At 56.5% G+C, this 25,375-nt stretch overlaps 9 protein-coding genes across 9 annotated transcripts; 4 read left to right on the top strand and 5 right to left on the bottom strand.

Moving 5' to 3' along the window:
* Window positions 1-3,602: 3,602 nt before the first annotated feature.
* On the top strand, window positions 3,603-6,741 carry CH63R_12196 (Phosphatidylinositol-4-phosphate 5-Kinase; the record flags this gene model as incomplete). Its single annotated transcript, XM_018307170.1, has 3 exons — window positions 3,603-4,831; window positions 4,886-5,858; window positions 5,923-6,741. 3 exons carry the CDS (start codon window positions 3,603-3,605, stop codon window positions 6,739-6,741), a joined length of 3,021 nt encoding a protein of 1,006 aa, XP_018154011.1.
* Window positions 6,742-7,811: 1,070 nt separating this feature from the next.
* On the bottom strand, window positions 7,812-8,439 carry CH63R_12195 (uncharacterized protein; the record flags this gene model as incomplete). The annotated part of the gene is made up of 2 exons (XM_018307169.1): window positions 7,812-8,000; window positions 8,206-8,439. 2 exons carry the CDS (start codon window positions 8,437-8,439, stop codon window positions 7,812-7,814), a joined length of 423 nt encoding a protein of 140 aa, XP_018154010.1.
* An 823-nt stretch (window positions 8,440-9,262) lies between these two features.
* Window positions 9,263-10,003, top strand: CH63R_12194 (Integral membrane protein; the record flags this gene model as incomplete). The annotated part of the gene is made up of 2 exons (XM_018307168.1): window positions 9,263-9,513; window positions 9,616-10,003. 2 exons carry the CDS (start codon window positions 9,263-9,265, stop codon window positions 10,001-10,003), a joined length of 639 nt encoding a protein of 212 aa, XP_018154009.1.
* A 1,652-nt stretch (window positions 10,004-11,655) lies between these two features.
* On the bottom strand, window positions 11,656-13,136 carry CH63R_12193 (Acyl-CoA dehydrogenase domain-containing protein; the record flags this gene model as incomplete). Its single annotated transcript, XM_018307167.1, has 3 exons — window positions 11,656-11,702; window positions 11,759-12,784; window positions 12,839-13,136. 3 exons carry the CDS (start codon window positions 13,134-13,136, stop codon window positions 11,656-11,658), a joined length of 1,371 nt encoding a protein of 456 aa, XP_018154008.1.
* Window positions 13,137-15,611: 2,475 nt separating this feature from the next.
* On the top strand, window positions 15,612-16,583 carry CH63R_12192 (Ubiquitin conjugating enzyme; the record flags this gene model as incomplete). The annotated part of the gene is made up of 5 exons (XM_018307166.1): window positions 15,612-15,655; window positions 15,876-15,921; window positions 16,059-16,088; window positions 16,207-16,390; window positions 16,444-16,583. 5 exons carry the CDS (start codon window positions 15,612-15,614, stop codon window positions 16,581-16,583), a joined length of 444 nt encoding a protein of 147 aa, XP_018154007.1.
* A 465-nt stretch (window positions 16,584-17,048) lies between these two features.
* CH63R_12191 (uncharacterized protein) lies at window positions 17,049-17,681 on the bottom strand (the record flags this gene model as incomplete). The annotated part of the gene is made up of 2 exons (XM_018307165.1): window positions 17,049-17,201; window positions 17,265-17,681. The coding sequence occupies 2 exons, from the start codon at window positions 17,679-17,681 to the stop codon at window positions 17,049-17,051; spliced, it is 570 nt and encodes a 189-aa protein (XP_018154006.1).
* Window positions 17,682-18,380: 699 nt separating this feature from the next.
* On the bottom strand, window positions 18,381-19,232 carry CH63R_12190 (uncharacterized protein; the record flags this gene model as incomplete). Its single annotated transcript, XM_018307164.1, has 1 exon — window positions 18,381-19,232. The coding sequence occupies one exon, from the start codon at window positions 19,230-19,232 to the stop codon at window positions 18,381-18,383; it is 852 nt and encodes a 283-aa protein (XP_018154005.1).
* Window positions 19,233-20,263: 1,031 nt separating this feature from the next.
* CH63R_12189 (uncharacterized protein) lies at window positions 20,264-21,024 on the bottom strand (the record flags this gene model as incomplete). The annotated part of the gene is made up of 2 exons (XM_018307163.1): window positions 20,264-20,708; window positions 20,771-21,024. The coding sequence occupies 2 exons, from the start codon at window positions 21,022-21,024 to the stop codon at window positions 20,264-20,266; spliced, it is 699 nt and encodes a 232-aa protein (XP_018154004.1).
* A 2,212-nt stretch (window positions 21,025-23,236) lies between these two features.
* On the top strand, window positions 23,237-25,066 carry CH63R_12188 (Ferric reductase like transmembrane component; the record flags this gene model as incomplete). Its single annotated transcript, XM_018307162.1, has 3 exons — window positions 23,237-23,400; window positions 23,461-24,978; window positions 25,033-25,066. 3 exons carry the CDS (start codon window positions 23,237-23,239, stop codon window positions 25,064-25,066), a joined length of 1,716 nt encoding a protein of 571 aa, XP_018154003.1.
* Window positions 25,067-25,375: the final 309 nt, after the last annotated feature.

The following is a 25,375-nucleotide window of genomic DNA, read 5'->3' as shown; positions in this document are numbered from 1 at the left end:
ATGATAGAGACATCCAAACATAGGTACAGACAGACGTACGGGCAACACCTTTAGATGCATGGTCGTGCACAACAAGGAGTGAGTGTGTGAATGGCCCGACACGTGCCTGAATCAGTGGGCGGCGGCAGACTGGGCCCGGAGGGCGAAGCCTGTGAGGTCATTGCATGTTTCTGGCGGCTCGACGGACCTGGCGATCGAAGGAAAATCAGGGACTGGGATGCGACGTCACCCGCGCACGCTATGTTGATAGCCGGTCGACCTGTCTGCTCACAGATGGGGAGGGTTGTATCTTTTCGAATCACATTTAGGACTATCAGTTGGCGCTTGAGGTTAGGCGCAGCTTAGTTGGGATATGAGGCGTGTAAGGTGTGAGGTGACCCTGCGAATGTGACGACGGACGATCTTGGTGCTGATGAGCTGGCGCTTTTTTGTGGTTTGGTGCTTACGCAAGTCCTCAGGTGAGAAAGAGGCGTGGGGGACTTGGCTGAGATGAGTTGGCGAGTGAGGACTGTGTGACTAGGTAAGCTACGGCATAGAGACAGCGCGGCGTCCTCCACCTCGACATTCCCCTGAGAGTACTAAAGGGGCCTACGTAAAAACGAAAGGAAAAAGACGACCCGGGTTACGGGACCCTCGGGATGCCCGTCCCGCGGCACTAGCGATGGACCCGGAGGCTGAGCGCGAGGTAGTCCGGTGGTTCGGAAAGCCTCCCCAGGGACGATTCTTCTCGTTCTGTGACAAAATGACACGACAAGTCCCGACTCTCTGTCTGGTCGGTGTCTGCCAGACCGCCCGTCCCCATCTCGGTAGAGGTCTGGTTGCTATTTCTGATACGGCGTCTTAGAATGGTTCGCTAGTGATCGCCCAAAGTACGTACGGGTGATTGACACAATGTCACAATCGAAAGGGGCCGCCCGATGGGGATTGCAATGTCGACGGGCCCCCCCGCTCTCTGCAGGATTTCCAGCTGCACAGGGGTTTCCACATCGTGGGCTGCGGGGCGGACATGCAGGTTGTTGATATTAAGGTGTCGAAGGGGGAAGAGGGTTATGCATCAAAGCACACGCAATACCAACTACCAAGAACGTGCAGAATATCCGTACGGGGGGCAGTCGGTCTTCGGTTCAGGGGGCCAACGTCGGCGACGGTCGCCGAGACGAATCGCCCCCCTTCCTGGAGATGAATCAGATATATCGTTACATAGTTGGTAAGGGACTGGCGGAAGGCCAAGGGCATGAGACGCATACCGCCATTTGAGCCACCGCCAATATCCATCCAATGCATCCCGCGGATATTGTGTTCATGAAGCAAGGACTAAGAGACACAAGTGACAATAATAACGAGACATGGAGCACCTTCACCCTTAATGGATGGTAATGATTAGGGGGAGACACCATTGGGTCAGGGACATTAATGGATATATACAGTGACACCGTGGTAACGGTCGACTCGCTAGCGGCATGCGCAGTGAGGCTCAGTCGAACGAGTCGGGGGGGGGGGGGGGGGGGGGGGGGGGGGAGGGAAGAGAGTTTGGCGCACGCAAATCATCCAGGAACGCATTTACACATACGACGGATACAGAGTACACAGATAGAAATTGCGAGGTTGATGCCCATGAATAGCAAAGACGTGGGACGGGGCGTGTAAGGCGGGGTGTCCCGCGTGCCGTGACCGAGAACGACGCCTTCACGGTCCTGATGGACGAGGACGCAGTCGACGATGCAGTGTGGGAGGAGATTTGGATTGTCGTGGCTGGTCTGCCGCTTGTGTATCTGTATTCATACCTCGAATAACGAAGGGAAAACCCTCCAGGGCGGGCGGAAACACGGCGTCGAGCACGTCTTGGGCCTGGGCTCGGCACCAATGACTGGCCAGCGGGTTTGTCCTCTAGTCCCCTTTTTTTCTCTTCATGCACACACACACACACACACACACACTCTCTCTCTCTCTCTATCTCTCTATCTCTCTATCTCTCTATCTCTCTATCTCTCTCTCGCTCTTAGCCTTTCCTTCTTCGAAGACGGCTGGCCGTAGCCTGTCGGCGAAAGCGAGATGAGGGCACTTGGCCGCGGCCGAAAAGATTGCAGTAGCCAAGTGCGTGCGTAAAGCGTCTGGTTCGGGACGGACGAAGATAGAGCGGACGGCGGAGAGGAGAGAAGAGGAGAGAAGAGAAGAGAGACAGGTGACAGAAGGAGAGGTTGCTGGCTCATTTCCTGCCCCCGGCAAAGGACCCAAAGACTGGACCAGTTGAATGGGCCAAGCCCGCGTTTGGTGCCGGTCCCCAGCGCAGAATGCCCCGCCACCGACCACTCAGAACCGTCCTTCCCGCCGTTCATTTGGCGGTGCGGGCCCACAAAGTACCTCCTCGCCACACGCGGTATGCTGTAGTACAATGGCGACCAAGTCACGTCTCCTCCCTCATTCGGGCACCTTGCAGCCTGAGGTCGCCAGCAGAGCAACCATTGATACGTACCTCTGCCATCTGCTACTCTGCCCGTTCATTGACCTTCCTTTTGGTCCTCGAGTCGCTCAGTGCTTGTGGGTTGTGCTTGTTCGATGCACAATTCACTTTCGGTCCACTGTAATACATTGTACCGGGTCGCTGCCCCGGGATGGTTGCCTTTTTGAATAGTGGACAGCAGCCCTGTTCCTGTCTCTCCCTCGCGGGTCCTGGTCCCTATCGGGAGTCCACTGCACTGTCCACTGCCCACTGTCCACTGAACCATCACCCTGTCCGGCTTCATTGTCCACTGTCCCATCCATCCCCTTAGGTAGTGTCCTCTCTTCCCCGTAGCCCATGCAACGGTACAAAGTACCTAACGTACGCGTTGTGTCTCGTCTCTCTCCCTCCCTCCCTCTCTCTCCATCGTCAAAACCTCTCTTCCCCGGCTCTTCTTCCCACACCCACCTTTCCCTCGACCAACCGCCCACGTCCACCGCCCGAACCATGCGTCACGTCGCCCTCAAGACATGCCCGAGCCATTGAATTATTCTCTGCCGTCTCGAATCGCAAGTCTCTCCTTCCTCACCGACGCTCCCGCCTCTATTGTCGCCCGATCCCTCTCGACATCGACGGCTACTACCCGACGACTACGCAACGGCGACTACCGCTCGCCCTTAATCTCCGACCGGCTCCTTTGCGTCTCTCGTCCTTGTCAATAGACCCGCGATACGCTGACACGCCGATACGCCTTCCATCAATTGTCTTCGGCAAATCACCAGCGATCAACGATACCCAGAAACCAGCCCCCCGACGAACGATACGAACGACGGTCGTCTTGTATTCTACACTTTGCGTATTATTGTTGTTCTTGTTCTCCTTATCGCGAAGAATGCGCTGAGGCATCGCCCGGCCTCTTATTTCCTGATCCAACGAAGAACGACATTATCGGAGGACACGACGTTTTCCCTCATCTCTCTCGCTCGCTACCGACTAACCCCTGCTGTTTGGAAAGGGGAAAGAGACCGAGAACGCGGGAAAAAAACAACGGCATCGCTCAGAATAGTGGCAACAGCTGCTCGACACCCCCATCACACACAATCATACTCCCACAAACAGTTGCGTCCAGCCTCTCGACGCCTCGAACACCGGCCGACCGACCATGCCCACCTACCTCACCCGCGAGAACTCTCCCATCTACTCGTCAAACGCCGATATCCTCAACCTCGACCCAAACAATACGCTGGACTTCTCTGGCCACAAGCATCCCATTAATGGGCTCACACACACCCTGCCGCTCCGTCATTCACGCTCAAACAACCTCCATGACAGCTTCGACGAAAGCTCCACCTCGTCAACACACGCCTCGGACGTCTCTGATTCCATCCCCACTCAGATGAATGGGACGAGGCCGACGAGCATGAGCTCGTTGCCCAACGGCTCGGCAGGGGCCGGAGGCGGCGCAGATTTTGGTGATCACGACCACGACCACGACCACGACCAAGATAGTCATGGCGATCACCACAACGACTACAGGAATCGCAAGTACCCCTTCCAGAATGGTGCCACCGTGTCGATGCCCGATCGGACCGCGCCGCCTCCACCCATCACCGTTGTGAGAAAGCACGCCTCCGATACCGAGCAATCGAGCCCGACGGACAACTACCTGACGCCGCCCACCATCGGCTCGCCCGCCGCCGGTTCCATCGATCACACTATCAAGACCAATGGCACCAGCAGTCCAAACTATGCACCCCCGGCGATACCCTCCAACGGCTACACAACACCCGCCCCCGCTGTAAGCACTACATCGCTATCGCCAGACCCAAACGCCCACAAGCAGCCGTCGTCGCCCCACCGCTTCTCCTCTCCGCCACTGTACAACTCGGCCGGTGCTACTCCCAACGCGTCGACCTCGACGGGTCTGCAACCGCCCAACGGAGGACTCAAGCACCGACACACGCTCGAGGTCCCCGGTACGCAATCCAACCGGGCTTCCAAGGATGGGTCCGATGCCGCCTTCTCGAGCGGGCGCTTCTCCCCGACGAGCACCACGCAAAGAGTGCGTAGGGCGTCTCTGAACCTGGTGCGGAGAGACACTCGCTCCATGCAGTCGGATGCTCCGCGTGACGAGGTCGTCCCCGACGAGGACGCCCTGCGTTGGGCTGAGCATTACCGTCAAAAGCGGGCAAGTAAGAGAAAGAGGAGGGAGGAGGAGGACGACGATCGCGTGATAGTGGGCACCAAGGTCGACGAACACCACGCCAACTGGGTCACCGCCTACAATATGCTGACGGGTATCCGCGTCTCTGTGTCCCGCACCAACGCGAAGCTCGACCGGCCCCTCACCGATGCCGACTTCGAGGCGAAGCAAAAGTCGACTTTTGACATGTACGTCAGGTCCCGTGCAGCCCGTTTGCTTGTCAAGCTTACTAACTTTCCCAGTGCCGGCAATGAGTTGGTGCCCTCGGCAAAGTACGATTTCAAGTTTAAGGATTATGCGCCCTGGGTATTCCGGCATCTGCGCAATCGGTTTCGCCTCGACCCCGCCGACTACCTCATGTCGTTGACTGGAAAGTACATACTCTCCGAGTTGGGCTCTCCGGGAAAGAGCGGCAGCTTCTTCTACTACTCCAGAGACTACAAGTACATCATCAAGACGATCCATCATGCCGAGCACAAGTTTCTGCGCAAGATCCTCAAGGATTACTACCACCACGTCACTGAGAACCCCAACACGCTGCTCTCTCAGTTCTATGGCCTCCACCGCGTCAAGATGCCCTACGGGAAGAAGATTCACTTTGTCGTCATGAACAACCTCTTTCCTCCCCATCGGGACATCCATACCACATTCGATTTGAAGGGGTCTACGATTGGTCGCGACTATAAGGAAGACGACCTCGATAAAAACCCGCGGGCGACGCTGAAGGACCTCAACTGGATGCGACGCCAACGACACCTTGAGCTGGGCATTCAGAAGAAGAAGCTCTTCCTGGAACAGCTGCAAAAAGACGTGGTGTTGATGAAGAAGCTCAAGATCATGGACTACTCCCTATTGATTGGCATCCATGATTTGCAGCGCGGCAACGAGGAAAATCTCCGTGGAAAGACACTCCAGGTCTTCAGTCCCGGCGGGGATAACATCCAGGAGGACGGCGACCCGCCTTCGGTGCTCCTACGGACCCCCTCCAAGCTGGAGAATGCTCGCAAGGCGAGGGAGCTGAGGAATATGATCAGGCACGAACGGCCCGTGCCCATGGGCCAGACGGCGACACAAATGCCCGACGAGCTGGATGAGGGCCATGCCAGGTCGGGATATGTCTTCAACCAGGACGACGGCGGGTTCCAGGCGACCCACGAGGACAACTCGCCTGCCGACGAAATTTACTACCTTGGCGTCATCGATTGCCTGACCCATGTAAGACGATTCCGCTGTCGCTGCTGCTATTGTTATCTTGCGATTCACTACTAACGAGGAACAGTATGGAATGATCAAGAAGATTGAGCACTTCTGGAAGGGTCTGACAAGCGACAAGACAAAGATTTCCGCGCTTCCGCCCGAACAGTACGGTGACCGGTTCTTCAACTTCGTCGAGGGCATCACCATGTCCCCTGAGGAGGCGATACGAGAGAAGCAGCGAAAGGACCAGGAGCAAATCGAGGCCGCCGCCGCCGCTGAGAGACAACGCGTGGCTAGCTGGAGTTCAAGCATGCGCCGTAGGTCGACGACAACCAACATCCCGCCGATGCCCAACTACCAGCCACCACCGACTCCACCCGGCGCCCCGATGTCGCCCGAAGCCCGCGACACGGTTGAACGAGCGCAACAGGATGCTCGTCGGTCAGAAAGACACGGGGCGTCCGAGGCTACTGTTCCTGATATGGTTCTTTCTACGGCCAAAATGACGGAGCGTCGGGAGTCTGGCGGTCAAGGTGCACCCATCCTGCCGGTTGTTGAGGAAGCGGCAGAAGCGTCATCGCTCGGCGGGCGAAGCAGAGGTGGTGGGAGCCGAGACGGTGACGACTTTCGTCCCGCGACGCCAGCGAAACCGGGAATGGAGAGTAGATTCGCGGGGCTGAGGGACTACGCGCCGCCCACACCGCCGAAAGGTCACCATCTCAAGCCCGAGAGCCAGGATAGCGGTTACGGAGCGCTGCCGAACGGCAACGGCTCCACAGCGAGCAGAGAGGGTTCGATCAACCTCAAGCCTCGCCTTAGCAGGGACTCGCTGGATAAGGCCTTGCCGCCGCTCCCTAAAGAGGCAGGTGAGCGCAGCAACCTGCGCGTTGGACTTGTATAGGGCGCGACGCTCTTGACGCGGAAGGGAAGCCAAGGGAACCGCATTGTCACGAATACGATTGGAGAAGGGTGCAGTCGTACAGGGGATGAACAACAACAAGAAGAAGATAACGATGAGAAGGGCGGTTGAAGGAGCGGATGAAACGACCAACGAAAATAACCAAATCCACAAATCGCATCAAACGGGGTCTATGACGAATTCTGCAGTCTCCTTCAGCGAGGTCTTACAGCGACCAGGGCAACAGAGAGCCGAGAAGGGACGAGCCACAGAGCTTTTTTTTACTAGTGTTTTCTCACATGGATGATACCACCATTGCATTGAGCATGCTTCCATTTTTTACTTTTCAAAACCCCCTTTTTTCCCTCTTTTTCTTCTTTTCTTCTCCTTTCCTTGGGTTTCTCAATCCAACCTGTCTCTTGCTTCATGGGTTGTTTTTACCGCAATACAGAAAGTCACTCATACATACAAACATTGTTCTTGGCGATGACCACACGCGCAGGAGGACAAGGATAGGAACTATTGGGGGGTGGAAGATCAGGACGGCGGAGAAATTGGTGGGAAAGTTTATAGCGGTATTCAGCGGGCGGTTTTCCATATACCCCCCATTGTCGGGGTCGGGCCGTCCTAGGTAGCATCAATAGAAGAGAGAAGTTCTCCGACGACTGCGAAATTGCGTGTGTGATATGCGGTGGTGTGTTTTATAACAAGATTCAAGAGGTGAAAGAGGCGGGGAGGTTGAGATGACGGGTAAGCCGTCGGCGAACCATTAGTTGTTCATGAATACATTATTCTACAGAGATGTATATCCTCCTATTGCCGCTTTCCAAAGGGTGGGAGAGAGTATTTCTATATGACAGGTGTTGTACATGCGGGCTGCCCGGAGGCGAGAGGAGAAGCAGGAAATGGTGGTATCGAAATGACGTGCTTTTATGTTGGCGAGGCGCGGGTTCGGGTCGTGAAAGGGCTGGTACAGAGGGTCGAGGTGGAATCGATCTCGGTACCTTCCGCCCATTCTCTGTATGTTTCTCGCTCTTGTTCTTTTTCATGGTTTTTCTTTTTCTTTTTCGCTTTCACTTCCTCCTTGCGGCGAGCATGTCCTGCAGATCTGCCTTGCTCGTGGCGGAGCCCTTGGCGGGCGCGGCGGCGTGGTCGGCAAAGGAGGTGGTGACGTCCATCTTGACAGCGTTCTCAGCCTCGAGCTGGGCGATGCGCTGTTTCTTCTGGATATCGGCGACGCGCCACTGCTTGAAGTACTTGACCTGCAGGTTGTGTGTCAGTTTTGCCGGGGTGCTTTTAGTATCTGAGGGACGAGATGAAGTGACGGGTTCGTAACGGGTTCGCGGAGGGGTCCCAAGTGCCTTGAAGACGGACTTCCGACGACGTGCAGATTCGAGTGACCAGTCCAGGAAGGGAATTCTCCCTGGGCGCGAGACAAAAGAAGGGGGAGAGGGGAGGGGGACGCACCCAGGCGGCGGCGCAATCGCGCTCGAAGTCGGCATTCTCGGTGGGGCAGGCCTTACGGGCCTTTGTGTCGTCTTTCAGGGCGTCAACAATGGTGTTGCGGTCGAGGCAGCCGAAGTAGGCGTCGCGAGCGTCCCAGCACTTGCGGCGCTCGCTGCGGTCCGGGGCGCGGGCGCCGGTGCGGACCTCTTCGGCGCGGCGGGTCTCTTCGGACTGGAAGGAAGAGAAGAGGCCCATTGTGAGGAGTGTGTGTATGTGTCGGTGGGTGGAAGCTTGAGCGGTTATTTCGGATCAGGTAGGTTGGCTTCGGGGGCGTGGAGTGGTACGGGACGTCGTCAAGGGAGGGTGGCGGTGGTGGTGGTGATGGGTGGGATGTTCGATGGCGGTGATCGTGCGGGTGTGTTGAAGATGCGTCCCAAAAGTCCAAGTTCGGGCCGGCAGAATCCTTGGGCGGTGAACTATAATAGACTAGCCTTGCGGACAGGGATCATGCCGCCGTTCCTGCTTCAGTCCCATTGACTTCATGCGTGCCTAGCGCGAACGGGCGACTGCGCCACGCTGCGGTTGACAGCTCCAGCCTCGCCTGTGTGGCGTAACCATCATCCGTGTCAACAAGCCAACCCACCGGTGAGAGCGTAGGTAGAGAGCAGCAGGCAGGCCAGCCCGGACGGAAACAAGAACAAGCCCAAAACAAGACACACGACTCACGACATTTCCCCAGAGTTCTGTTCTGTTACGTCTTCTCATTTCCCGCTCCAAAAAACGCAGGCTGTAGTCTCCTCTCGTCAACGACAGATTACGACAGGGAAGCTCCAAATGCGCCGCCCGTAGCGAGATTCGAACGAACCGGCTCTGCGCGCATCTCAACCTAGGCTCCCTCGACAAGGGAAGCCTCTCGACGCATATTTACGCTCTCCTTCCCTTGGAACCCTCGGAATTCTCGGAGCAACAGTCTCCTCCCTCGAGCCGAACCCCGTAAACACAACCAACAAACCGATCCCGCGAGAGAACAGAATAACAGCACACACCCGCGAGCGTACTTCCACCGACCGAGGAGAAGATGCCCCGCCGTCGCAAGCCGCCTCGGCCCGGCGCCCTCGCCGACCTCCCGCCGCTGCGTATCGCCTCGCAGATCGCCGCGCTGCAGGGGCTGTACTACGCCGCCGCGTTGGTGCTGATGCTCTTCACGGCCCTTGTAGCCGGCACGGGATTCTCGCCGGACCTGGTGTTCGGCTGGGAGGCCGTCCGGGGGGACACGACGCAGGGGTGGCTGGGCGCTTTCGTGTGGGTTCTTGACGGCGGGCTCTGCATGTAAGTTGTCTGCGGTTCTGATATTCCTCTTTTATTATTTCTTCTTCTTGTTCTTTGCCTGTCTCTCTCTCCGGGCGTAGATGCTAACAAGAGACACGAAAGGGCCGTTGCCATCATCATCCTCATCGGCCGCTCGAAGCTCGTCCCGGACTTTGCGCTGACAATGCACGGCGTCCACCTCGTCGTCACGAGCCTGTACACCGGCCGTGTGCCGCGGAACATGATGTGGTGGGGCGCCATGGCTGTGAGCTCTGCCATCTGCGTCGCACTGGCGGTCTGGGGATCACGGTACCGTGAACTGAGGCCAATATCGTTCGGCGGCGGGGGCGTCGGCGCTGCTGCCGGTGATGGAGGTGCACAGAACGGGGCCGCCGGGGGCGACGAGGAGGCCGGTCTTGGGTTCTCGAGGGGGAGGGGCCGTGGGAGGGGGAGGGACGGCGAGGGTGGGTATGAGATGGTCGGGATGGATCATGAGAGGAGGGATTCCTGAGCTGGAGGTCCTCGATGTTTGTGACACGCGAACGAGGTAGAGAGGCTTCCGGACCAGTAGGACATGACTTGGCATTATTCGGCGTTTTTCGTTTGGGGTGTATGAGTACAGATGGGCAGAGGAACCGGATGCGATGCCGTCCGTGTGGCTGCTCGGGCACAGGAATAGACCCTTTTGACTTGACCGTTGCTGCGTCCGAGGGGCTCTGCTGGGCTGTCCTGCTTGTGGAAATGCCTGGCCCTTTGCAATTGTCGTTTTTCCCCCTGTGACCACCTACGACACCTGGTACAACATGCCGTTCCTCGCATGGTTCTTACAGTCAATTTTCGATATTAAGAGATGACAACAAGTCACCCAGAAAGGGTCTGTAGCGTGGCGTAGGATACGGAGCCAGCACTTCGTCCGCATCCCGGCGTATACACCATCTATTCACCTGTTTCTCTCTAGGGTATCAGGTACCCAACGGTCGTCTACTAGGGGGGAGAAAAACTAGATACATATTGGGGAAGCTTGGTGAAGCCATCCAGCATACCCCAGACATCATGAATCAACAATACCCAGTATCTCTGCTATAAAAACATTCCTGGCGGCGGTACGATGTGCGGCAGTTTCTCGGAACCGTCCATCACAAGCATGCGTATTGTTGACAGGGGTGGATTGAAAACCCCCTCGGCCTTTAGGACACCCTTTAAAATATGACCGCACCAGTAGGTTCACTGTGATCACGAAAAGAAATGACCCCGCCATTGTGTCTTTCTTCCGGAATTACCTTGCTATTGCGGACGACGTTGCGGCCTCGTTACTGATCGGGAGGTTGGCCCGGGGAAAAAGGCGAAACAAGGACGATAATGTCACTAACTCATGCAATCCTGGCAGACAACATCACGTTCCCAACGGATGGCTCATCCATAGGTAGTAGGATTTAGAAAGGGGGCTTCTATCCTTGAGCAACATCCAAATAGCATTAAGGGAAAACAAGCTTAGGTATCACCATTAGTAATGGTATCTAGAGACAGACGGGATACAAATGTGTTTTATTCAAAATGTGATTTGAATCTTGCGTTATGTCTAGCAGCCCCCCGGTCCCCCTTTCCAGACGACGTGGCTACGGAACAAACTGCGACGATGCCACCATCTGTTCCAAAGAAAGCTAACCTCTCCTGACCAACACGCATACACAACAAGGCTGCCAACCGGTATACAAAAGGCGCATTTGGCAGTGGAATCTTCTCTCGGTAAGAAAGACGTTCACCACTTACAGGCCACCGAAGATGCCTGACATTAGGCAGCTACCTATCGCGGAGACAAGGAAAAATGGTGTCAACTTGTATCGAGGGGTCACCCTAGACCTATACATCTTTCGCCCACGATGGATTCGAACAGGATGCACTTCAGGAAGGGTACTAGACAGACAGGGACGACAAATGTGCTCCGCTGAGCCACGTGTACGTGATGAATGTCCTATGCTCGTTTCTACGAGTGACTCCCGTAAGACGACACTCTTGCAGTTTCCTTCGCAATTGTTTCCCCCGGACTCTCGAATGTCACGGGGCACCGTGCACGGAAGATCATATTGTCATGTTTTCAAGCTAGACGTACCCGTCAACCGGTATGTATTATCTGTACACGTCGCACATCACATCCCAACATGCTTACACAAATGCCTGGAGGCCGGTGATGGCCCGACCGAGAATGAGGCCTGCAATACCGGTTAGCAAGCAGTCGTGCTCCAGGGTCACGGGTTGGGAAACTCACTGTGGATATCGCTCTGGCCCTCGTACGTCTGCGTCACGAACAAGTTGGCAACGTGCCGCCCTATGGCGTATTCGTCGCTGACAGCATTGCCGCCAAATATCTCCTGCAGAACGCGCGCGTTTTGCAGCGCGCGGTCGCAGTTCTGGCGCTTGACCATGCTGATCATCTCGGGCGTCGCCTTGCCCTCGTCCTTTAGCCTGCCGACCTGAATCGCTGCGACGGTGCCATACGCCGCGTCGGTAACGGCGTCGGCGAGCTTCTTCTGCACGAGCTGGTACTTGGCGATGGGGTTGTTTTTGAATTGGCGCCGCTCGAGAGCGTAGGTGCGCGCGCGGGCGATGCAGTCCTCAAGGGCGCCAATGACGCCGAGGGAGATGCCGTACCGCGCGCTGTTGAGGCACGAGAAAGGCCCGCGCAGCCCCTCGACCGCAGGGAACATGTTCTCCGCCGGCACGGGGGCGTCGTCGAGCTGGATCATGCCGGTGATGGAGGCGCGTAGGCCGTTCTTGTTCTTGATGGCGGGCGTCTCGAGGGTGCCGGCGGGACACTGCGACCGCTCGACCAAGAAGCCCCTGATCTTGCCCGTCTCCTGTAGCTTCGCCCAGACGAGAAGCACGTCGGCGATGGGCGAGTTTGTAATCCACGTCTTGGACCCGGACAGCGAGTAGTAGCCTTTTTTGGTCGGGTGAGGCCTCGCCACGGTCTCCATCGAGCCGGGGTCGCTGCCGTGATTAGGCTCCGTCAGGCCGAATGCGCCCAACATCTTGCCCGTGGCCATCTGAGGCAGGTACTTCTCCTTCTGCTCCTGTGTACCGAACTCGGCGATGCCGCCCATGACAAGGGACGACTGGACGGACATGCCAGAGCGGTAGCCGCTGTCAACCCTCTCGACGGCCTTCGTGATGAGACCACCGGCAACGGTCGAAACGCCTGCGCAGCCGTAGCCTTCAATTGTTGCGCCGAGAAGCCCCAGCTCGCCCATCTCCTCGAGGATCTTCTTGTCGTACTGCTCGTCTCGGTAAGCCTCTGCGCGTGCAAGTCAGTCTATGCCTTCACATGGAGAGGGGATAGCAGACGTACGCAGCACGCGTGGCAGCATACGCTCTTGGCAGTACCGCTCAGCAGTCTCTGAGATGGCGAGTTCCTCCTCTGTTAGCAGATTCTTGGAGTTCAGAGGGTCCTCCCAGTTGAACACAGGACCGTCGGAAGCTGAGGCGAAAGTCCTCACGGCGGGCAGGACACTTCGGGAGGGCGCCGCGACGCATCGTCTTGCGCATGTCCTCAGAGCTGATCGATACATATTGCGTGAATTGGTCAATTGGGTCGTCCTCACGGCGGTTTGTAGTAAAATCGTGCGGACATGATGGCGCAGAAGCATTCACGGGTATCGTCGAGCTACCGGTCTGGGGGCGTCGTCCCCGCCGGTAGCCGTCCCGAGCGGCATCCGAGGCACAATCAGGGTAGCGTCTCATTGGTCGGGGCTGGGAAAGGAACGATTACCTAAGACCCGGTGTCGGCGAATGACGTCGTCACAGCGCTGCCGTCAGTACCTACAACTGTGAAGCATTCTTCTGTAATGGGTCGCGGTCTATTGTACCTAGTTAGTGGTAAACATCAGCCACCAGTAGCAGTTAGTGAGTGACAGCGTCCTGAATTTGGATATCCAGGGCCATGGAATGAGGTTCTTTTTGTGGGAGCACCGCCACAAGAACATGCACCGTGAAAGTGCAACAAAAACAGGTGGCGCTGCTCGCTGCTGCGGAAGCCGACAATGACAAAGATGACAGAGACACGAGGCCATGGAAAAAGCGGGAGGAGCAGGCGACGGGCAGGCGGGTTCGTGTTGGAGGTTGAAACATGCCAGGGAAGCCAGGGAAGTGGCCTTGGCCCATTGTTCGGCAACAGCCGGTAGAAAGTTCGGAGCCGGGATGAGACGTTCTACAGGGTACTTGTGACATCAGGTATCATTTGATGCCCAAAGCAAGTACCGGGTCCAGTCAACAGAGAACCGCTGAACATCATAAGTCGAGCTGCGATTGGGGGTTGCGATGGGATGGCAGATGCAAAATGCCGTCCTGAAAAGGCACTGCATTCTCAGGTGTTAATTTGATGTATGACCACGATTAGCGGTCTCAGAAGAGAGACCATTTCCGCGAAAGTCCGGGCAAACGAGCCAGGCCTGACGTTTCAGGGCTCGTTGTACGCTTTGCTCGTGTCCCAAAATGAATCGCCGGCTGATTGCAGGCTGGCCAGGGGATGTGAGGCCGCCCACCATCCAGGTTGTCTAGGTGCAAGAACGCCGCGGTCTCGGAACACGGGGCGACCGGCTGGGAGGATCAGGAAGCATATCGCGCAGATACAGATGCAGTTGCAGCCGTACATTGGATTGCTGAAGATGGGAGTTTGCAGCGGCCAGTGACCAGGCAGTCGGTTCGCGTATGGAAGACCAGGGAAGTGCGTGGTCAGCTTGGACATTAGTGAGGCTGAGGCATCAGCTGAGTAAACCAAGATGCGTTATCAATATTGACACTTGTCAGCAATTGTCATCTGTTAGTACGACAAGTAACCGGGTCGTCGGTGTGGCGGTGCGGCCTGTACCACCACAGCTGGGCCGGCTGTCCCTGGGTTGACATCGGAGGGAGGCATCAACAACGACAGCCACTTGTTTGGGTCTAGATGGCGCTGAAGATACAACCCCTCGGCCTTGACAAAGCACAAGGCTTGTTCATCTGCAGGCTGTCTGTACCTGTACCTGAGTGGCCACTTGTCAATACTCACCTGGGTAAACTAAAAAAACCAAACAAAAAAAGGTAAAAAGATGATGACTGAGGCAAGTGCGAAATGGAAACAGCCAGAGGATGGTGTGTGTCACTGCCGGGTCATTGACCTGACTGCTGCCTTGGTGGTGCCTTCAGTGGCATCTTGCCTCAGTGGTGCCTTCCCGCCCATGCTAGCCACTGTACTGCCTGTCCTTAGCTTTGGCAGCCGCCACTGGTCCGCCCCCTCCTTCCCTCCTCTGGTACAGTGCAGGCCCCTCCTTCTGTCATCCCCCCGGCCCGCCCACGACTCGCCCCTTCCCTCTCCGTCGTTTTTCGCCAGGCCCGACCGTGACTTCCTCTTCTCCTCCTCCTCCTCCGCCCCAAACCAAATCTCGACATCAACCTGCAACGGGACCGCACGTAGCGAATCGATTTCTCCACGACTACAAACTCCCTTTCGGCGAACATCGTACTCTAACGCAGACCGCGAAACGATCGAACATACAAACATCCAAGCGAAGCCTGCCTCATTCACACAGTCTTTCTTTACGAGGATAAATACTCCTCGTTCAGGTACGCGCCCATTGCACTCAGTACTGTTCACGTTCACCTGGTGCACCTTTTCCGCACGCCCATCTGCTGCTGCTGCCACTGCTGCTACTCCATCGACACCTGCGATCACGAGAAAAAGAGACCGAGAGGTGTCTTCCTCTCACGATACGATAAGATACAATCACCATCGACAGACTGTTCAACGAAACAACCACTCCTCTTCTGAGTGTTGCCGTCCCCGCTGTCGATTTTTGTCCCATCCCACCACGTCGTTGCTTCGCTACCGTTCCGTTCCATCCAACGGACACAACAGGACAGGACCAGCCCCTCCACCAGCACCACCGGCACCACCAACGCCCAGCAGCAGCACCAGTGCAGCCCATCCTCTCTGTCCCGCTACCCGCATCCCGCATCCAGAAAAAAAAGCCCACCACCGCCGACCGCTTTCGCTGACTTTTGCCCCTCACAACAACAGAACAGAGCATTTGCGCTTCGGCGATCGACCATCTCTAGATACCCCCGCACCACAAACCACATCCAAAATGGCTCTCAAGAGAATTAACAAGGAGCTCACTGACCTCGGCCGGTATGTCACATTCCTCTCGCTCCCTCGCCTCCTTTCCTCTCGCCGCCTTTTTGTCGCAGCCCAAGATGTCTGGTGGGGCCATCGGAGAGCGGGGTCTTCTTCAACAGGTCCTGCTGCAACACTTTTCAATCGTGACGGACGGCCACAAGCGATGACGGCGGCCATCTTTGCAACGACTGCTATCGGAAGAAACAACATGCTGACCTACGTTTTTTGACAGTGACCCGCCCTCTTCCTGCTCTGCCGGCCCCGTCGGCGAAGACCTGGTACGTTGACCGCGCCTTCCTGATAATTGCCCTCGTGGTGATGCTTCCAAACATCATGACTCAGCCGAGCACGAGATCAAGTCTTGACATCACTTGCGATATACGTAAGAATGTTTTACTGACCGACGTTGGCACAGTTCCACTGGCAAGCAACGATCATGGGACCCGTAAGTTTTCACCCCTCTCGGGTTGCTTTTTGGATGGCTGCGACTTCGACAGCCGAGCGCTCTCCAATACTCAACCATGACGCACACGAAGTAGGACTATCGACTGACATGATTTCAGGGTGACTCTCCCTACTCTGGCGGTGTCTTCTTCCTCGCCATCCACTTCCCCACCGACTACCCCTTCAAGCCTCCCAAGGTCAACTTCACCACTCGCATCTACCACCCCAACATCAACTCGAACGGCAGCATTTGCTTAGATATTCTGCGTGACCAGTGGAGCCCGGCGTTGACCATCTCCAAGGGTATGTGCTCGCTTGCCCTTTTTTGGTCGCTATGAATGCTAACCCATGACAAGTCCTGCTCTCCATCTGCTCGATGCTGACGGACCCCAACCCCGACGACCCTCTTGTGCCCGAAATTGCACACGTCTACAAGACGGACCGCGCCAGATACGAGGCCACGGCCCGCGAGTGGACCCGCAAGTACGCCATTTAGAAGGCACTAGAGGCATGATGGTTGGACGAGTATGATGGGCGACGGCTTTCCTCTCTCTTCGACAGCTCTGGCGTACGATTAGGTCAAGGTCATTGCTCTGCGTTGCGGTTTGGGATCTCTTTCGTTGGGCCAGCACTAGGAAGGCGGCTTCGCCGTCGGCACAAACAAGACGGCGGATCTGCATTCCTAAGAGAGGTTGCGAGGGCGGTGTGGATAGAAGACAGACCGATCAGACAGTTAGCAGCACAGCTACCGCGTACGGGTTATCATAGGCAAGGCTTCATGTTTCTACCGCATTGAGGCTGCTCTGATGCGTGCGCCTTGGTTGGCAACCACAGAAGAGACGACCGGCAAGCATCGCCGTCATCATTGTGTCGTTTTGTGTGATTTGTTTCATCTGTGATGTGATGTAAATGGTGTGCTCTTGGTGATTCCATTTTCTCGACAAGTGACGCGAGTTTGGAGTCAGGAATGGCTGGATGTTTGGGCCTTCACGGCACTCATTCCGCCATGTGCGGCGTCTCGGCGTTCGGTGTCGTGGTCAACACAACCGCCACGGGCCAGAACCCCCCACACAGCAAGATGTCTTCCGTCAGGTTGCGGAAGCGAAGCTGAGGTCTGCGAGAACAATGATAGTCCAGTCACCGTGCTTCACATCGAGCCTGCGTGCCGCAGTCATACAATACCCGGAGGAACCGGGCAAAGGACGACCGCTTCTGCCTCAAAAGACATGGCACGGCATGGGGGGTTCGTGGTCGGAAGGGGGAAGGATCGCAGGCCGGGTCGGTCTGCGACGAGGTCCGAGGACTCGTCTTTAAAAGGGGGGCGGGTTTGAACTCTGCGGCCTTCGGGGGCCGGGCATGGAGCGGAAGGAAAGTAGGTAGGGTAGACACGGGACGGAGCGCTCGGGGTTGGAGAGAAGGGAGATGATGATACGGGGTGGGAGGGGCGCAAGAGGGATGGGAAACGGATGATGGGAGGGGGGAGTATGTTTGGCGTGGTCTTGGACTGTGGCGGCGAGATGATTTGTAGAGCATTTGTCGTGGCGGCTGTGGCGAGCTGAGCGAAGATGGCCCATCGACGTCGGCATATGATCATCGAGAAGGCACATAGGATTTGGGTGTTGAACGGGGCCGGGAGATGGGATATGGGGGTTCAAGAATGGGCCGCCTTATGACTTCCATTCCCTTTTCCCCCTGGCGATCCGGAGTGTCGCGAGCGGCGGCGGGAGTTGAGATGAGGTCCGGAGGATGGGGCTCTTGGCACGCTCATCTCCCGTCCCCTCCTCCGGACTATGCTCCTCACCCGGGGGAGGTCGAACTCACGATGCTGCACAAGGCGTAGATCTTACAGAGAACGGACGGATGGGTGTTTCCCAGTGGTCGCGACTACAAGCATTCACATCACACGCTGCGCGGTATGCCAGGGAGCAGCGGGTTTGGCGTCGTGCTTTACTTGTTTCTGGCGACAGTGTTTGATGCGGGCTTGCCGGTTGCTTGGACTCTTTTGTGTGTTTGTGTGTGTATGATCGTGTGTGTGCAGGGTAGAGAGAGAGAGAGAGAGAAACATTGGTTCGACATCAGTCCAAACGAAACATGTGAGGGGAGGAGGCGAACAGGGTGAGGCTCGATACAGGTGGTAGTTCGTATGCCGAGGTGGGAAAGTGAATCGTGGGCTACTTTGGTATACTGAAAAGGGCAGGCTAGCGAAGATGGAATGGACTAAGCTGGTCTCCCTGTACTGCGTGTGTTTGTGTGTGACGATGGGGGAGATGCTGTTTTTGGAGGGTTGGCATGTTCATGAATCGGATCTGTTCGATTGGTTCCAGGAGGACGGATGACGGAGAGTGTGTTGGGTGCGGCTCTGCGCGGGCACGTGGTTTCGTTTGAGGATGGGGGGATTACTCGAAGCGGCGGGTAGATGCGAATACTGTGTGGGAAGAACAGACGGCGGGAATCCGTGCTCCCTCCAATCTCCATCGCCCTCCCCCCCCTCTCTCTGTGCCGTGATACGTGTGTGGGTGTCGTCACGCTTGGATGTCGAAGATGGAAGCAGAGAAGTCCGTCCTGAAGGGCGGGTGGGTATAAGGCTGTTGTCGTTTTGAAACCCGGTGTTTTGGGGCTCAGAGGCCTGTGGTTGGTTCATGGGAAGGGACCATATCGGAACAGGCGTTTTCAGCAGGATGGAGACGGGCAGGGTGGAAGACGGGTTTCCTCGTCCAGAGAAGTCTGCAGAACCGCAAATGCAAGTGAGAACGCGAGCGGTGACCCAGGACTCCGGATAGATGTGCCGTGTAGGTCGACTTGAAGCGTGGTAAGCCGAGGACGAGCGAGGATGGCGTGTTTTGCAAAGGTGATCAGGCTGTTGAAAGGCAGGGGGCTGTATCGTATGGCTTTCAAGGGACTGTTGGAGATGGAGTGCCGGGAATGTGGCATTGTGGAGGAGGTTAAGCAGGTCGCATAAACAAGAGCGAGCGAAATTGACAAATCGAGACATGCTGTCGGCCACATCGCTGTGGAAGACGAGACTCTGGACATCAGGCAGTTGGCCGGTGTGTATCAGATAAACAGGAATGAGGCTATTGACAGCGAGGTTAATTAGGTGGGACGAGTGCCAGAACGGCGAAGCAAGCGCCGACGTTGGCTTCATGATGACCAGCAGATGCAGAGTGCTTGCCGATCTCGAGAACCATCCTTGGATCAAGATTAATATCTGTATCACAATTGGTCGGCGAAATGAGGTTTGGGAGTTTGGATAAAAATCAGGTACAGCTGCAGGCTTTACTTGCATGCAGCGGGTTTGATCCTCGTGACGCTCTCGCCTACCGACAGAATCGATTCGATGGACTCACGAGCGCTTCATACGTCGAGCGCTGTAAGCAGTCTAGCCCACGACTGGTGCCCCCTTCCGACCATTGGGCAAGGCCGCGTTTCCATGGGGTTGAGTAGAGAGGGACGAAGAGACAGGACCTGGCGGTGTGGAGTGATTCGCTTTGGCGGTGGGAAAAGGGGGCAATGCGGCTTCAGTTATGAAGTGATTCCTGCATGTGCCGGCCGGTGGTGAGCTGCCATGGCGGCAGAGGTCGTGAATGATCTCCGCCTAGGATGTTTGAATGGCTGACGGGGGATCGGTCTGCAAGGTGACGAAACGGGATGGGATGAGCGGGCAGCAGACCAGAGGTTTGGCAATCAGCCGCAGCGTGACAGGTGGTGAGCGGTTGTCGTAGACCTCATTCAGAGCAGGGCGAATCGAAAGATCGGGACCAATGAGGGTGCCTAGAAAATTCCGGCGGCAAGGCGGTGGCAGAAGGAGGCGTGTGTGTGTGTGTGTGTGTGTGTGTGTGATGGAGGCCGCTGAGTAAGGTGGCCGATGCGGTACCTGGCTGCTGTAGTTAGGCTTCGCATTCCGTTCAAGCCGTGGGTGGATACCAGTTTTTTCCATGGAAGAACAACCGACTAATCGACTGGGCGATGTAGGATGACGGACGGCTGGACAGTGAGGGCACCATTTAGTGAATTGCGAGTCTCGGATTGTGTCAAAGCATCCCTGGCGAAACAGGCTGTGACACACGGGCTCAAGCGACGAATCGAGACGCGCACGCCCCTTCTTTTCGCCTCTCTGGGGGTGCAGTTGGGCCAATCAGATGCCTCATGAACGTGACCCCCGCCAAGTGTACGTATCTACGTATCGTAAAAATCGAGAGTACGACGAGGCGGAAAGAAAGTGAAAGGCCCGAACTGGCCACTTGCTGGCTCTTCCTTTGGGAAGTCGAGCTCAGCCCAGGCTTGAAGGGGGGGCCTAGGTGTGTCCCAGGCGTCTCGATGTGCAACTGGGCGGTTTGGAAGTTGTAGGCTGTAAGGCCGCGGAGGGGGTGTTTGTGGCCTTATTACCCACATGCGATGCGGGAGAACAGCCTGCTTCCAAACACGGCCCAAACCGTGGCGGAGGCGACGGGGTGACGGGCTCAGGTTGTCCTTGGCCGTGTCTGGACGGCGATGGGGAGTTAGGAGCAGCCATCGTGGTAATGCCTGGACGGTTGAGACAAGGCAGGACACGACAGCTAAAGGGCGAGAGTGGGGTTGTCTTCGGCATGCTCCGTGATGGCATCGGGACAGGCGACTGGGACTGTCGACGATTGGCTTTTTGAACGATTAATTAGGTGTACAGGTACGGATACGGGCATCGACAGTGCAACGTCGACTTCAGCAGAGATGATTGGTCGTCGACGGGGAACAGCTCCAGGCGGCAGGCAGCGGGTGTCCGAATAGGCTCTCGTGGATATTGTCTGGTGGGTGTGGGTTGCCGTCCAGCCCGTTCCAACGGCCTTGTGTGCCAGGAACGGGAAGAGAAGGTCCACAAAAGGAGGGCGCGGCGACGGTGCTGAATACGCGTGGGTTGCGGCCGGGATCAAGGGTGCGATGTGGTGGTTTATGTCTGCCATGTCGGCGAGGGATCTCTGCCCAAGGCCGGGCCACCTGCGTACCTAGCCTACAATGATTGATTCCTGGTCTGGATGGCGCAGCCAGCCAGTCAGTCGGTTCCGCCCTTTACCCGAGCTGTACGGCAGGAGAATACGATGTGATGGCGGAGGAGATGCCAAGGGCCGTAGCCTGACGGCGCCATGTTGAAGGACGTGAACCTTGAGCAATTCGCGTTGGACATGGAGGAAGACGACGACAATGCAGTGTCGGTGTTGGTGCAGCTGTGCAGGTAGAGAAACGCCGCTGCCGCACGCGCGGCAACGCTGGAAAAAGGTACAGGGCACTCGGGCGGCCACATTCGGAGATGATTGGCCAAAACGGGACAAGGACCCCACCAAATCAAGCGTAATGTTGCCTTTGCCTCCTTGAGGCTCTTGGTGCTTGGCATCCCTGCTCTGGGGCCATGCTCAGACGGTTTTTTTTGGGGGGGGGGGGGAGGATTGCCCTTTTTGCTATTTTCTTACTCCGTACTCACTTCATTGTATTTCCTCTATCCCTCTCCCTCTCTCTCCCTCTGTGTCGTGACTTGCTTCGCCTCGGCATTCTGCTCTGCTCTGCTCTGCTCCGCTCCACGCAAGATCAATCGTATCTGCAGTCCTGCACGACGCTTCGTCAAGGTGCACTTGCACAGTACACCGCCAGGCGCTGTCTTGGGTCTCTGTGCTAGGTGGTCCGTTCTCTCTTCGGCTGTGTATTCCTGGGCACGGAAATGCGTTCATTGCCTCTGGTCTCGAACTTTTCTTCTTCCACGCCCCCTTTTCCCATCACGACCCCCTCTGTAACGTAATCCTAAGCTCTGTGCTCTACAGGTACGTTCAGTCAAGTCAGTGGACGGAATGATAGCATCTATGCTGTAGTTAGCCACTGTCCAAAGGCATACAGCGCCTTCCGCCCATAACCCGGTGCAGGTGTCTCCTGTCCTTGTCCCTGTCTACCTGTCCCTGAACTCACTGAACTGAACCGTTCTCCCCCCTAGGTCCTACCCTTCTCCCCTCCCCTGTTCCATGCCCCGTACCCCTGTCCCATATCCCCTGTCCCCTGTCCCCGCTTGCCCTGAGACCGCTCTCCCACTCGTCGTCCTCGTCTTCTTCATGCTGTGATCGCCCACCTCCCGCACCGTCATTCTTTTGATTCTCTTTCCCCCCCTTCCCTTTCCCATCCTCTCTCTCTCTACCGATTTCACGCCCCCCCCCCCCCCTTTCTGCCGCATGCTGCAAGTAGGGAAAGAATAACATCGCCTGGCTACTGCTGTTTCTTTCTCTCGTCGACCGCCGACCTCTTCGATTCCAAGTTTCAACCCTCGCGATCATCAAGAACCCTCTCGCCAGCCGCTCGAGTGCAGGCATTGTGTGCAGGTGAGTCTCATCCGTCAAATCACATCATCACATCAGCCATCTATCCTCCTCCTCGGCCGCGACGCACGCACTGGATGGACAGATGATAGCTGCGTCGCCGCCGTATGATCTACACAGAAATCACCTTATGTTTCCCACACTCCCCTGCTGCCCATCCATCCATCCCTCGTCTCTCCCCTCCCCTCTTACACTCCCCCTCGGACGCCTCCTCTTGCATCTTCCAAAACTCTCTTTCGTGCCATATCCTCCGCATCCTCTGCCCTCGCTTCCCGTTCCTCTCCACCCCCCCCGCCGCCACCTTTTGTCATTCACATTCCACCTCCGTGCCCTTTTTCTTTAATCCCCAGTTCCACCACTTCGCCTGTCTCTGAACCCTCTGGTGCGTGAAGCCGTCGTTCTCGCTGACCCAGTCGCTGTCGGATTGCAGGCTCCAACGATATCCGCTCTTTCTCTGGGTTCGCGCGCTTCTTGGACCGACAACTTACTTCTCTTCGTACACTTTCATTTAATTGCCTTATTTTCTGCGCCCGTTCAGCAGGATCTGAATCAACCCGCCCGACCCTCGACTATTATACCCGCGACCATTCGCACTACCTGCCTGCCATCACCCACTCCCAACTAGGCCAGGTCTCGACCCAACGAAGGAGAGGGGAGAAAACGACCAACAAATTAAGACTGTAATAGGGAATCCGAGAAAGAGTCAGGAGGAAGACCAACCCATTCATCGGGACAGTTCGGATTGAACAAGGGAACTTCAAAAGGGATCGACCACCGACGAGCCCCTGGCTTGCGACAGCCAGACCAACTCCGCCTTACCATGGACTACTACTACGCGGGCACCGAGAAGCCCTCAGAGCGCTCGAGATGGACGCCCCTCACCCGCATGCTCCTCTCGGGAGAGATGACGCAGGAGAAACAGAAGGATCTGTCGATGCGGGAGCGTTTCGACCGTTGGATGATTAACGAAGGATACAGAAGAGTGTATGTCTACTGCCGCCTCCAAGTGCCTGCCACCGACCGACACTAACCCCCGTTCCGCAGCTTCGTCTTCGTGTTCCTGGTTCTCCACGGCCTCGTCTTTGCCTTCGCCTCCGTCAACTTTGCTCTCAAGGACAATTTGCAAATAGCACGAGACACCTTCGGTCCGACTTTCGTCATCGCCCGTGCCGCAGCCCTCGTGCTCCACGTCGACGTCGCCCTCGTGCTCTTCCCCGTCTGCCGAACCCTCATCTCTCTGGCTCGTCAAACCCCTCTCAATGGAATCATCCAGTTCGACAAGAACATCACCTTCCACATCACCACCGCCTGGTCCATCGTCTTCTTCTCCTGGGTCCACACCATTGCCCACTGGAACAACTTTGCCCAGATTGCCGCCAAGAACAACCTCGGAATCTACGGCTGGCTGCTGGCCAACTTCGTTTCCGGCCCTGGCTGGACTGGCTATGTTATGCTCATCGCCCTGATGGGCATGGTCCTCACCTCGGTCGAGAAGCCCAGACGCGCCAACTACGAGCGCTTCTGGTATACCCACCACATGTTCATCGTCTTCTTCTTCTTCTGGTCCATCCACGGCGCTTTTTGCATGATCCAGCCTGACTTCGCCCCCTTCTGCACCAGCATTGGCGCCTCCGCCATCGGTGTCTTTTGGCAGTATTGGATGTACGGCGGATTTGTCTATCTGGCCGAGCGTGTTGCTCGCGAGGTCCGCGGACGCCACAAGACATACATCTCCAAGGTCATCCAGCACCCCAGCAACGTCTGCGAGATTCAGATCAAGAAGGAGCACACAAAGACCAGGGCTGGACAGTACATCTTCTTCTGCTGCCCCGCCGTCTCTCTGTGGCAGTACCACCCCTTTACCCTGACGAGCGCCCCCGAGGAAGACTACATCTCCATCCACATGCGTGTAGTGGGCGACTTCACCCGCGCCGTCTCGACCGCCCTCGGCTGCGAATGGGACAAGAAGAAGGACGACGGCAGCAAGGTTGTCGGTGTCAACAGCGACTCCAGCGAGGTCGACCCTGCCCTCCGCCGTGTTCTCCCCCGTGTCTATGTGGACGGCCCGTTCGGTTCGGCTTCCGAGGACGTTTTCAAGTACGAGGTTTCGGTTCTTTGTGGTGCCGGAATCGGTGTCACGCCCTTCGCTTCCATTCTCAAGTCCATCTGGTACCGCATGAACTATCCCCAGCAAAAGACACGTCTCAGTAAGGTCTACTTCTTTTGGATTTGCAGAGACTTTGGCTCCTTTGAGTGGTTTCGCTCCCTCCTCCTCGCCATCGAGGCCCAGGACGTCGACAACCGCATCGAGATCCACACCTACCTGACGGCCAAGATCAAGGCGGACGACGCGACGAACATCATGATTAACGACGCAAACGCCGACAAAGACACCATTACCGGTCTGCGTTCGCCGACCAACTTTGGCAGGCCCAACTGGGACATGATCTTCAGAGGTATCCGCAAGCTGCACTCGCCAGCCGAGGCTGGTGTGTTCTTTTGCGGTCCCAAGGGTCTGGGTAGCTCACTGCACATCTACTGTAATAAGTACAGTGAACCTGGGTAAGTGTTCTCGTGAGATTAGTTCGCTTTTCCTCATCACTAACAACACCATAGCTTCTCTTTTGTGTGGGGCAAGGAGAACTTCTAAGTCGGGTTGCGCGCGACAGCAAAGGCTACAACTTCATTTCGTTACCCTCTTCCATTCTATTATTTGTCAACTATACCAGCCTCGTCGCCTGTCTGTATCCTGATTTGGCGCGGCCACCAAAACGATGCCGCAGGTTAGATTGTCTCGGTTACGTTGTAGTTTTATCCGCGGGGTTGCATGTATGTAGTTGCGCCGGACGCTAAAACCGTGAAGCTGGCCGCTTTGGACATATGAGTGACGGCATCCCCGCATGCCTTGGGAGAGGGGAAAAAAGGCGTAGGAGGATTGGAGAGCGAAAGTGAGGATTTG

The sequence above is a fragment of the Colletotrichum higginsianum genome, chromosome 8, assembly GCF_001672515.1.
Source record: "Colletotrichum higginsianum IMI 349063 chromosome 8, whole genome shotgun sequence".
NCBI classification, from domain to species: Eukaryota; Fungi; Ascomycota; class Sordariomycetes; order Glomerellales; family Glomerellaceae; genus Colletotrichum; species Colletotrichum higginsianum.
This window is presented reverse-complemented; position numbering and strand designations above follow the sequence as displayed.